Genomic DNA, 12403 nt, shown 5'->3' with positions numbered 1-12403 from the left:
TCCACCTGCGCCTATGTTTATGGGTCGAATGGCCTGGCAACGTAATCGATAGGTCTCTGGCGGTGAGTGGCTGGGGCTGGCCAACCACAACGCTCCAAAACCCCTGCCCCCAGCCGCCCAGATTATGTTTCAACGCGAATTTCTGGTTTCCGAGGCCGATTCGCTCGCTCGTCCCTTGAACCGCGATGCGTTGGCAGTGAGGCGAACCGTCACTAGGACGTTTAGCCTTGTCGCCATGTTCAACCCCGTGTTCGCAGGTGCATCAGGAAGGCGACTGTGCAAAGGGAAAAAAAATTTGTTCCAAGTGGTATCTCGAGTCCGCAACGCCGGCACAAACACATCACATACACGCCCGTCGCCCAAGACGTCATCATTCAACCTCCAGCATTTCCCTTAGCGCCTTTTCAGACGCTCGGAGCCATCTGCCTCTCTCCTCTAGCTCGTCTCCGATCCCACCGCCTTCTTCCTTCCGTCTCCGGGCCTCTTTGGCTGCCGCCACGGTTCCCTGTTTCTGTGTCTCTAGTGGTCTCAGCTCACGCTCGAGCTTCTCCAAGTCTCTGGTCCGGTTCGGGATGGTAGCTTGCAGACTTGCTATTTGCGCATTCAGGGCTGCAAGTTCCGCTTCTCGTTCGCTGAGTACTCGCTGAGTTTCAGGAAGCGGCAGAGACAACTCAGGGTTCTTTGATACCGGTGTTTGCTCGTTCTTCAACTGCTCGAGTTTCGCCTCGAGACCGGCAATCTCGGCTGGAAGTGACTCAAGCTGTTGTGTGCGCAGTTGCACGCCCTCATAGCGCAACGCGAGCTCTTTTCCCTTAACCTCGAGCTGCTTCAAGATCTCAGCTACTTCCAACTTGCGCTCCTTGAGCCCCGCCTTCAGTCCCAATATCTCTCTCTCCTTCTCATCGTTCTCTGGAGCCTCGACTAAGCGGGGTGGGTTTTCCGTTATGCTGCGCAGGAACTTCTCTTTGGTGACCTGTTCGACATAGCTGAAGCGTAGCTTGCTGAAGAGTTCCTGCATCCTCGATCAGACATAAGTTCTTGGTGGAGGCGCGAGATCACAAACTTTGTAGTGAAGCAGGTCTGCTTCAAGGGCTGCCGGGTGAGTGTCGCCGTTTTGTTCGCTGTCCTCTGATGCTGCGGAATTGCGCTTCCTCTCAACCTGTGGGAGATCCTTTGGCGATAATGTTTCTGCGATGGCCAGGAGCTTCAGTGACTTGGAATGCTGCAACTGTTCCAGTACTGATTCAGATGTTGGCGGTGCCGATTTTCGTTTGGGCCCCATGTTGCTCAGCGTGTGTATGTTGAACTGCAGAAGGATTGAATGTTTGTTTGGACAGTCGCGACTGCCCGCGTAGGGCTGGGTTCCCCGCGGCGACTACCGCATGCAGCTAGCTCGGCCCGTCGCATGGCATGGAATGATTTCACATAGCGGACCAGGGTTCTCCGAAGCCTACACTTCAGCAACCCTTCCACCCAACAACCCTCGCACTCAACACACACAACGACCGCCGGTCATGGCGCGGGACATTGACGACGATGCATATGTCGCAGAACTACTCAAGCAAGATGCCAAGAAGGCAACAAAGACATATGAGCTTGTTGGCATCGATGCCTTCAATCCGAGGAGGTGCGTTTCAAGCTTCCGTACCCGCGATGCCGTTGCATACGCGATAAAAGTACACAAGCCCTCATTTGCAGCGTTTCCCAGGCTCACGTCCACAGGATGAATTCTCGCGCGCCGAGACCGAACAAGAACTTTTTGCAACACCTGATTCGCCAGACGGATAGCCACAATACTGCACTCCTTGCGAAAGAGGCTGAGGAGTCACGAGCCCGGCTTAGGAAGATGGATCGCGACCGGAAAAAGGCGGGCGATTGCGAAAAGGACAATGACCGAGGCCTCAAAGAACGGCTGGCCACAGCAGCAAACGACGGCAACGGCCACGACACAATACCGAGCAGACGACGAGATCGAGATGAAGTTAAAAGTAGGCATAGGAGAGAGCATGGAAATAGAGATTGGGATGATTCAACGGATGCATCACCCCGTCGGCGGCATCGAGACAGAAGTAGAGATGGGCATCGACACAAGAGAAGACACGATAGTGAAGAGGAAGACCGTTCCCGACGGAAACGCAGACGATCGAGGTCTCCTCGGGACAAATCGCGCAAAGACAAGTACAATGAAGAGCAAGAGCGTTGGAGACCTCCAAGGAGAGACGACACCAAGCGCAAGCACAGGAGGCACAGGTCGCATTCCAGAGCATCTTCACCATCACAGTCACGGCATTCCGAGAGGCACGAGAAACGTAGTAGGCATCAAGACCCAACTCGCTCTCGGAGTCCGAAGCAGAAGCACGTTGCCTCCAACTCGCATAAAGACGACCGACGTTCCCACAAACGATCCGTCTCTCCAGCATCCGACTCCGATCCCCTCGAAGCTATCGTAGGCCCACTCCCACCACCTCCCGAACCTACCGTACGCTCCAAAGGACGCGGTGCCTATAAATCAAACAATATGGGCATCGAGTCGCGTTTCTCGTCCACCTACGACCCCTCCACAGACGTTGGCGTAAACTCCGACGTGGAAGACGACTGGGGTGATGCTCTAGAGGCTTTGCGCGACCGTGCCCGCTGGCAGCAACAAGGCGCTGATCGGCTCAAGGCTGCGGGGTTCACAGACGCGCAGGTGAGAAAGTGGGAAAGGGGAGATACACAGAACGAGGAGGACGTGATATGGACAAGGAAGGGCCAGGCGAGGGAGTGGGACCGAGGCAAGGTCTTGGATGAAGAGGGAGATGTCGAGCTCAAGGCTGATTTTGGACGGCTGAAGTAAGAATTTGAGCGGGCAGGAGCTTGGATGACACATTGATTTGATACAATACTGATACCTCTAATTCTAATGCCAACCGATGTCCTCGTACCCTCCCAAATTACTCCCAGTGCCTGCCTAGCAAACCGACAGCCTTGTTGTCCATTGGCTTCCATCGCCTCTCATCATAGGACGCACTATCGAATTCGGTATCCGGAAAGCTCAGATCGCTACGCATAGTCTCGACTTCTGCTTTGTCGCCCACGACCGTGCTATCGTCACCGAAGTCGGAGCGCGGATGGCGAGGGGCAGTATGTACAGAAAGTGGCTGTAGGAGCGCATTGTTCCTGTTACCACTGCCGTTGTAGTTACCACGCTGGGGCATTCGGCGTGGTGGTAGGCGAACATCTCGAGTAGGCGGTTCAGGGCTTAGTACGGGTGAATGCGAACGGACCTCAAGCTCAACGTTTGGGTAATGTGGTGCGGTAATGTGGAAGATTGGTGCACGAGCTGGTGTGTCGGCAAGTTCGAGGGTTCTTCTATTTGCTGCTGCTGCTGCTTCTCCACCTTCGATTTCAGGATCTCTCCTAACAATATCCGAATTGGAACTGGAAAATCCTGACCATAGTCTTGGGGTGGGCTGGCGGTCTGTCGCATTGTTCCTTCTCAGTACGTCTCCCAGTGGCCCGCCAATCATAAGTTTCCTGTCCGCTTGTTCAATGTGCTCACTGGTGTCGTCAAGGAAATTGCCTCTGTTCTTCTTGCTAAACATGACTGCGAAAAGGACAAAGACAAGGCTAGCAAGAATGGTACTGATAGCGATAGATGCAGGTTCGATCTTGTAATCATGTGAAAAGGCAACAAAGCCTGGAGGAGGCGCAAGCCACAAAGTCGGTAGCGAAGTGGCTACCAACGACATGGTAGGGGCTGAGTTATTGTCGGTGCTCTGTGGTCCTAGAATGAGAATAGGTTTCTTTGCGAAACAGATAGCCATGAGGTATTAGTAAATATATGTGTAGCCTCCACAATCGATACATGCAAACGCCATAACGTACGCTTCACAATTAATGCATCGACCTCGCCCCTTCACACCATCGACCTTGCTTCTCCGCACGTCGATTGACCGCCGTAGCCTCGATATCCACCTGCAACGTATGCGCATCTTCCGACGTCTTTCCACTGCCTTTTCTCTTCCTCAACTCTGCCATAGAGATCGGCGGCTTGGCCTTCCTCACCTCTTCGTCAGGTGAGCTCATCTTGCGCATCTCCGACTCCAGTTTCATGGCTAATCGTTGCAACAACCACTGAGGCTCAGATTGGTTGCCCATAAGCGGGCTACGAATGCCGAGCCAGCTCCATGCCATTTTCTTTCCATCATCCGCAGAGCCAATATCAGGGGCCTCACCGTCGTCGTGTCGAGTGTTGGCTTTGGGTTGTCGATGTTTGGAGGCGTCGTCTTCGTCTTGGCCGATCAAACGCAAGTAGTACCGCCACTCATGGTACTCGTACTGTTTTGACGGCGAACTCTCAACGTCCTTCATCAGTTTCCGAACCTCCTTTGCGAGAACAAAATGATAAAATCGGATATCGCGCTCGAGGTAGTCTCCATGCTCGCCGGCCTCCTGTGCTTTTTCAAGTTCCTCTTCTTCAAGGTATGCTGCTAACCGGTCGTTGGTGCGTTGTTCATTTGGTCCGGCAGGACCTTCGTAATAGCCCGCTGTTTCCTCTTCACCGGTCTTGCCGGATTTCAGCCTTCTCCATCCGACTTTGAGTGCGGCGCTCAGTCCTTCTTCATCTGGTAAGACTGTGAGTGAACCCAGCCAGATGGTAAAGTCTTTGAAAGCCTTAATAACCGTGTCACCCATGTTGGAAATGAGAATCGTCAGTGTCGGAACTGCGAGTAAACTCCAAAACACCATAAAGGCCTTTCCAGCATTGCTTTGAACGACATAGTCTCCGTAACCAATTGTGAGGAGAGAAACGTAGGCGTAGTATAGCGCCACGAAATAGCTGAACCCCTGAGGCTTTTCCGAGTACATGAAAACCAAAGCGCCCAGGAACCATAACAGAAGTGCGGCAGTGGTTGACAGAGCCAATGCAGTATACCTCCTCTTCCGTTCGGACAAAGTTTGGACGCGCCGCATTATACGAAACTCTTGTTCTCGTCTTTGAGCTTCCGTCAAGCCTTTCGAAGAGAAGTTGACCTTTTCAAAGATTGAGATGCGTATGGTATGTGTATGACCGTCGATCGACTCTAGGACCTTTTGTCTCTTGACTTCCATGAATCGAGCGGCCATTTTTTGTTTCCCGTGTTCCAGGATGAGGGATCGAATGGAACCAATAACCAAGCCAACTGTTACTAAGCCACCTATTGCATAAGGGATCAAGAGTGAGCGTCCAGTGTGTGTTTTAGGCACAAATTCTCCACCAAATCCAATCGTGAGGAGGGTAAAGTTGGCCCAGAACACGGCGTCTAGGAACATCCAGTTTTCTACGTATGAGAAGATCAAGGCGCCGACAAGCAGGTACACCATGAAAGCAATAGTCTGCAGCATCAGCGTTCTTTGACTAGCCGTCAGTCGGAAGTCTCTGGCGTAATGTCCCTTGTACGCCCCGAAGGCAGTAAAGGCCATCAGGGAGGCGATGATGAAGTATATGCCCGCAGCTATGATAGCGTAGTAGAATGCTTGGCTCAGGGCATGCTCTTCCATGGGCTGGATGCGAAACACGGATGATGAAGCGACAGCCACAAGCGCCATCAGGAGGAAGCCAGCCAGATAGAAGCCGATGATGGTTATAGGCTGCGCAATCTCGAAAGTCAGTCTCCTTGACATGTTGAGGAGCAGACTGATGTTCGCGCTCAGAGCGAAGACAAGAGAGACTGAGTTGACCGCGATGAGCCATTTCGGATCCGTGATCTTCGAGCCATGTGCCTCGTCGCTTCCGGGAGGAATATACACTCTCCATTTTTCAACCAGCGCACAAATCGAAAATCCGTTGGCGATAGGTCCGAACGTTCCTGCTATAAGAGGGCTCGCGGTGGACGCAAACCACCATTGACTGAGTCTATCAGCATACGTGAGGCAGAGCCGGGAAAATGGGGAACATAACTTGGATCGAGATATTCTCTCTCTTCCTGCTCAGCTTGATCGTCCTCGTCGTGTACTCTGTTGTTGACATCTTGCGCTGCCTCCGTGGCTGGCTCATCAAGGCCGGGATCGTTCATGATCAGTCAAACAGTGGTGTCTTAGATAGAAGAGTTGACAGAAATAAGCCTGGGTGCATGTTGTGTAAAGAGGAGATGAGCCTCAAGACAACATGCAGGCGTGTGCATGAGGGGTGTGCATGTGAGATAACCAAGATGCGCGAGATGCGCGGGTTGTCGCGTGGACAACGCCAGGAATTAATGACTGATGACGTAGGTAGACCCTGCCGGGCCACTCGCTAACTGGAACAAGCCACCAATCTCTGGTGGCTTTGACCGCAACATTGGGAAGGAGTTACCTCTAGCATGGTCAATGGGGAAATACAAGATGTATTGAGTGATGTGTAGTCGGGTAAGCCCATCGGCCCGATTTTCAAACGGCATCCACCCAATGTAGTTTTGCACACAACTTGGAAGATTGCAACCACTGCGCGGCGTTTGGCCGTCGCTGTCTATGCCAGTGCACGCTCTGCGACGCATGGAGGAAGGTGCTACCGCCAGGCTTCCCCGCAGCTTCCACAGCCCCTTGATCGCTACTCCCACGACCGCAGAAGGATGGTATTTACGACCGCAATGCCTACGCGCAACCGAGAACACTGTGTGTTGTTAGACAAGGCACAGCCGATTGATTCCTTTCGCAGACAGCCCCGAACCCCCACATATCGCGCCCTCGCATAAGGAGTGAGAACTGCGTATCGGTCCTATATGATGGACAGGTAGACGATGGGCGCTGAGGAACCCCCTCGTTTTCAGAGTGTCTGAAGCATATGGCAACGGACCCAATTTGTGAGTTCATTTATAAATTATGTATGTGCCGCCGTTCTAATCTTAATGTTTCCTTCAATCAATGTTGAGTCACGTCTTAATTGTCATCTCTACGAAGTGCCTTGGTTGTTGCAAGAGTTCGTTCCAGAAAATACATACTGCTGTCCAGCAAGATTGAACCCAGCCCAGCGAACCAAAACCAAAGCCATACAATCAACCGTTTCCCAAAGCTCAAACCCAATGATTATCGAGACACAGTAGGCCTCCCAGGGGACCGAAAAAGCAACTTTACACTCTCGTGTCCAGCAAGATTAACACCTGATGACCGGTCACTACAATGATTCGACGGCGCTGGCAGTCATCATCTCAACATGAACTCTCTTATCATTTGCAAACCTACCAGAGGTTCTCCGTCCTCCTCCTTCTCATCTTCCTCATTGGTCTCCTTACTTGGGTCCATGGTCTCGAGCGGTGCTTCACCGCCTATCGTCTTGTGTTGTGGCTACGAAGGAACTCGTTCCTCTAAATTGTACCCTAACTATACTCAGCTCTGAAGGGATACGTACCTAGGTAGTATTATACGTTCAGAGTGTGTAGTAAGAGTATGAAGCTCTGGGTTGGCTTCAGTTTTGAGGGCATACACTAGTAAAAGAACCTTCTTCGTACATGTACAGTTCAGACACCAGAGAGGGAGATCACATTGGTCGGCCACGTCTTCTTCTCACATCGTGCCGTACATGTTACAGCTGCTCACCGCACCTCCTTGTGGCACCTCGACATCAGCTCACATATCCATTGACACATGTGGGATACCCGCACACACTCACGTTGACGCTTTCCTCGTTCACCTGAGCCAGGGAAGCTTCTGGCTGCTCGCTTATTGCCGTCGTTGTCGTCAGGCACCAGTATCTCTCTCAGGAAGGCGCGCTAAGGGACGCTACTGCGCACTGCTCTTGCTCCTTCTGTCTACATAAACAACAAAGGCTTTTCTCCCGTGACCTTCAACTCACTTGCCCCGCTCACCCAACCTCATCCACGCTGCAGTCAGTAACCTCGCTCAAGCAATAGCTGCACGCTCTACATTCTCTCATCTACACCATGTCTGACGCAGGACCGCCTGCAACAACTGCGAACGACCCCGCTGCCGCCCGCAAGGAGCAGCAGGCTACGGATCTCGCGCGTGCTCAAGATGCTGGATGGAATAATCCTGTCCCATTTCAGTACGCGACCGTCGTCGGTGGCACTCCCGCTGAGGATGAGACCCGCGACACCGCCGTCTGGCTGTCCGATGCCGCCGTCTACATGTTTGACGATGTCTACGGTGACGTTGGCGAGCCCAACCCCGAGTTGGAGAAGATGCTGTTCGCCGACCAGTATCTCCAGCGTGCCGGTGGTGCCATCAAGGCGCTCTCGTTCGACATAACCCTCGAAGGCCCTACCAAGATTAGCCCTGTCCGCAATGTAAGTAACGCAAGCATTGACTTGTATATAGTCGCAGATCTTTTTGCTAATGTCTCTAGTTCGAGGACGCTGGTCTTCACCCTGTCATGCTCGAGAACGTCAAGCTGTGCCAGTACCGCGCCCCAACTCCGATCCAGGCCTATTGCATCCCCGCCATCTTGTCCGGGCACGACGTTGTTGCTGTTGCTCAAACCGGCAAGTCGCCTCGGATCTATTCGCGTTTCTTTCAACTAACACTGCTTAGGTTCTGGCAAGACTGCTGCCTTTCTCGTTCCGATTCTGTCCAAGCTTATGGGCAAGGCCCGCCATCTGGCTGCTCCGCGTCCAAATCCAGTTCGGTATAACCCATTGACTGACAAGGTCCGCGCTGAGCCGCTCGTCCTGGTTGTCTGCCCTACTCGCGAGCTCGCCTGCCAGATCTTCGACGAGGTGAGATAGATTCCCTAGCACTACCAAGTACCCCTATGGAATCCGCTGTGCTTTGCATGTACAAAGTATAGAGCAAGACACAGCGTGCACCATTGGGATGGACTTTGCAAATGAGACATATACTGACTGCATACACCCAAACTTTAGGCGCGTCGATTGTGTTACCGTACCATGCTGCGTCCCTGTGTCATCTATGGTGGTGCGCCTACCAAGAACCAGCGCGAGCAGCTCGAGATGGGTTGTGATGTCCTCGTCGCCACACCGGGTCGGCTCATGGACTTCATGCAGAATGTCAATCTGCTCTCGTTCCGCCGCCTCAAGTAAGTCAAACAAGCTCGCGACATGGCTGCACTACTGACCACCGTAAAAGGTTCACGGTCATCGATGAGGCTGATGAGCTGCTGTCAACGGGATGGGAAGAGGCCATGGAGAAGCTATTCCAGGGCTCCGGTATGTTAGCCCCTGCCAACATTCACCTTCAGAGCCTGCTATCAGGCTCGTCTTCTCTGTCATCTGCTAACAATTCCTCTAGACCAGAACTCGGATGCTGACCACACTTACCTCATGTTCTCTGCTACCTTCCCCAAGTCTGCTCGTCGATTGGCGAAAGAGTACATGGATGAGGATTGTGTCCGTATCAAGGTCGGCAGGGTTGGCAGTACCCATCAGAACATCACGCAGCAGATCATCTTCACCGAGGAGAGCGCCAAGAACCAGGCCTTGTTCGATTTGATCTTCAGTGGCGCACCCCAGCGCACTCTGGTCTTCACCAACTCAAAGGTCAAGTGCGACATGGTCGATGACTTCCTGTACAACAAGGGCTTGCCTGTCACCTCCATTCATTCGTAAGCAGTGGTTCTGTACGATCTCGATGTGAGACATATACTGACTTCGTATCAGGGACCGTACTCAGCGCGAGCGTGAGGATGCTCTTCGTTCCTTCCGTACTGGCCGCTGCCCCATCATGGTTGCTACCGGTGTCACTGCTCGTGGTCTCGATGTCGCCAACGTCAAGCATGTCATCAACTACGACCTTCCCTCTACCATGCACGACGGCATCACCGAGTACATCCACCGCATTGGTCGTACTGCGCGCATCGGTAACGAGGGCAAGGCGACGTCTTTCTACAACGACCGCAACGAAGACCTTGCTCCAGATCTATGCAAGATTCTCTGGTAAGTCGTGATTGATTGAAATGCATGAGACACACACTGACTTCTTATCTCCACCTCTGCAGCGAGTCTAAGCAAGAGATCCCAGAATTCCTCCAGCAGTACATGCCTGACGATCCTAATGCCATCGACTGGCATGACGGTACCGACGACGAGTCAGACGACGGTCTCGGTGGCGGCTTTGGCGGCGACGCTGGCGGTTTTGACGCCAATGCTGGTGGCTTCGGCGGCAGCGGCGGCGGCGGCGATGATAGTGGCTTTGGTGGTGGTGGTGGCTTTTCTGCTGATGCCGACGACAAGGTTGCAGCTTGGTAGACAGCTCTGGTCTGTCTGCGTCTTCTTTTGTCGCTCAAAACTACGTGAGAGCTAGCCTGCTTCATGCGGCTTGCGCCCCTTGTCTCCGCCACTATGTGGCATGGTGATCATGGTCAGCTACTCTAAATATACTGAATATCACAGTATGTATGGTACCTGAGTGCTCTTCGACGCCTTGTGATGTGTTTTATGTGTCATCTTCCGTGTTTGCGCGACTCGATTATTATGTGACAGAATATCTGGATGCCTTCGGATGACAGGCTTGACGCTAACGTGATCTGCAACTGGTATGAGTTTGTCCAAGTAGAGACGCGTTGTCGGTGCGATGCTTCGCTCATTTAAGCTTTGGCCCAGCCAGGACCGGACGAAACACGATCAACAATTCCTGGCCAGGACGCGAACAGCATCTGACGTCACACGCGCCCATGGCTTCCGTGCCTTCCAGCTGGGCACACAGTCCACGTCCCCCTTAGTAACCTTGATTGCGCCCATGCACGTTGCTCGCTCAGCACTCAATGCGTGACGCAGCCGCATACGACGAGTCCTTCGCACCATGAACGTTACAGCTCTAGCTACCTCCATGTCGTCGTAACGATGAGCAGCTATTGGCATTCGATTGCCTATTTCTTCCGCCTTCCCTTTAACATCCAATGGCGGTATGGTATACCACGAATAATACATGGCATATGCACTGACTGCGTCGCAGCACTGCACTGGTGCAGATTCCGCGATTTGTTCCCCTCTCCATCCTACACATCACGTCGCCTAAGGGGCCGCATCCATTTCTCGTATCCCTACCAAGTCGGAGGGGCAACCTCATCTACATCTACGTTTTTGTGCCGCCCAAACCGGTCGATCTCGAGGGCAATGGCGATCAGGACAGGAAAGAGACTGGGGAGTGGCGTGTGCCTGTGGTGCTGGACTTCCATGGTATGAAGCCCGGATGCGAGGCGCATAATATTGGGGACGCTCAAGGCTAACGGAACCAGGCGGAGGCTTCATAATGGGATCGCCGTTGGAGCAAGCACCGTACGCCTCAATGATGTCTCGCGAGCTCGGAGCTGTCGTCATCAGCGTGTCGTATCGCATAGGGCCTTTTCATCAGTTCCCTGCGGCCATCCACGACGCCGAAGACGTTCTATCAGCAATACTCGATACAAGTGGAGTTTCGAAGGCCGGCAAGGTCCTTAGGGAGGAAATCCAGCGCTACTACTCCATAATACGGTCGGATGCGCTGGAAAACAAGAAGAAACCTGCTGCCCAACACCTCGAGCATTGCGAGGCCATCACTGTCGATCCTACACGCCTTGCCATCTCGGGCTTCTCAGCAGGAGGAAACATTGCTTTGAACATGGCTATATCAGTACCGCCTTGTCCCGAGCTTGGGATGTCGCCTACAATAGGGCCTCACTCGCGCACCAATGATCCTGCACATGCCGACACCATGTCACCCAGATTGCCTGAAAACCGCAGGGCCACAATACTGGACGATCCTTTCGAATCGTGGCCATCTCTCTTACCTCCACCCCAAGCACAGCCCCGCATGCTGCCACTTCTGTTGTTCTACCCTTCGCTAGACGCACGACTACTGCCACACGAGCGTCCTATGAAGCCTCTGCCCAATGCGTTGAGACCTGACGATCACCACAAGCAGAAGCCGAAAGCACCAGGGTTGTTTTCAATTATGGGCCCAACCTATCTCCCGCGCAGGCTGCGGCCGCATCCACGAGCGAGCCCCGGGTTGAACGATCCTGAACACATTCAGAAAAATGCTGCCATCTTCCTCGTCTTGCCCGAAAAGGATAGCTTAGCAGTGCAAAGCGACGTATGGGTGGACAAGATGAACAACAACGATTGGAATGGTCCTGTACGCTTTGGCGACGGACGGGAGGGCGACTGGGATGGACACCAGGGCGGGCAAGCTGGATCTTCCAACGTGCCTAGCACAAAGAACGGCGGCATGGAAGTTTGGCACGCGCCCGGCTGCAGACACGGCTGGACACAGTTTCCAGATACGTTTGTGCCTCAACATGAGCGCAACGAGAGAGAACTGGTGTTTGCGAGGACATTGGATTTTGTCAAGGAAAATTGGAGGAAGGAGTTGCAAGTGGAGAGGACACAATTAGGGAACTGGATACAAGAGTCGAGGCCGTTGAGCATGGCCAATTCGAATGAGTAGTTTTGAAGGGTGTGTGTGTAACAAGCCTACTGCAAGTGCTTGGCCCTGCTGGAGTGCTTGATGA

The 12403-nt window shown here is 53.1% G+C and overlaps 5 protein-coding genes across 5 annotated transcripts; 2 read left to right on the top strand and 3 right to left on the bottom strand.

Moving 5' to 3' along the window:
- Positions 1-311: 311 nt before the first annotated feature.
- Positions 312-1301, bottom strand: ACET3X_005013 (uncharacterized protein). Its single transcript, XM_069451171.1, has 2 exons — positions 1064-1301; positions 312-1012 (listed from the first exon to the last, which is right to left on the bottom strand). Exons 1-2 carry the CDS (start codon positions 1280-1282, stop codon positions 371-373), a joined length of 861 nt encoding a protein of 286 aa, XP_069307057.1. The 5' UTR covers positions 1283-1301; the 3' UTR covers positions 312-370.
- A 213-nt stretch (positions 1302-1514) lies between these two features.
- ACET3X_005012 (uncharacterized protein) lies at positions 1515-2836 on the top strand (the record flags this gene model as incomplete). The annotated part of the gene is made up of 3 exons (XM_069451170.1): positions 1515-1627; positions 1723-1988; positions 2418-2836. 3 exons carry the CDS (start codon positions 1515-1517, stop codon positions 2834-2836), a joined length of 798 nt encoding a protein of 265 aa, XP_069307056.1.
- A 97-nt stretch (positions 2837-2933) lies between these two features.
- On the bottom strand, positions 2934-3731 carry ACET3X_005011 (uncharacterized protein; the record flags this gene model as incomplete). Its single annotated transcript, XM_069451169.1, has 1 exon — positions 2934-3731. The coding sequence occupies one exon, from the start codon at positions 3729-3731 to the stop codon at positions 2934-2936; it is 798 nt and encodes a 265-aa protein (XP_069307055.1).
- A 145-nt stretch (positions 3732-3876) lies between these two features.
- ACET3X_005010 (uncharacterized protein) lies at positions 3877-6162 on the bottom strand (the record flags this gene model as incomplete). Its single annotated transcript, XM_069451168.1, has 2 exons — positions 5924-6162; positions 3877-5872 (listed from the first exon to the last, which is right to left on the bottom strand). The coding sequence occupies exon 2, from the start codon at positions 5644-5646 to the stop codon at positions 3877-3879; it is 1770 nt and encodes a 589-aa protein (XP_069307054.1). The 5' UTR covers positions 5647-5872; positions 5924-6162.
- A 1718-nt stretch (positions 6163-7880) lies between these two features.
- ACET3X_005009 (uncharacterized protein) lies at positions 7881-12339 on the top strand (the record flags this gene model as incomplete). Its single annotated transcript, XM_069451167.1, has 10 exons — positions 7881-8243; positions 8303-8438; positions 8488-8672; positions 8820-8992; positions 9043-9122; positions 9205-9517; positions 9573-9848; positions 9911-10156; positions 10867-11090; positions 11150-12339. The coding sequence occupies 10 exons, from the start codon at positions 7881-7883 to the stop codon at positions 12337-12339; spliced, it is 3186 nt and encodes a 1061-aa protein (XP_069307053.1).
- Between the last annotated feature and the right edge of the window lie 64 nt (positions 12340-12403).

The sequence above is a fragment of the Alternaria dauci genome, chromosome 4 (genome assembly GCF_042100115.1).
Source record: "Alternaria dauci strain A2016 chromosome 4, whole genome shotgun sequence".
Lineage (NCBI taxonomy): Eukaryota > Fungi > Ascomycota > Dothideomycetes > Pleosporales > Pleosporaceae > Alternaria > Alternaria dauci.
This window is presented reverse-complemented; position numbering and strand designations above follow the sequence as displayed.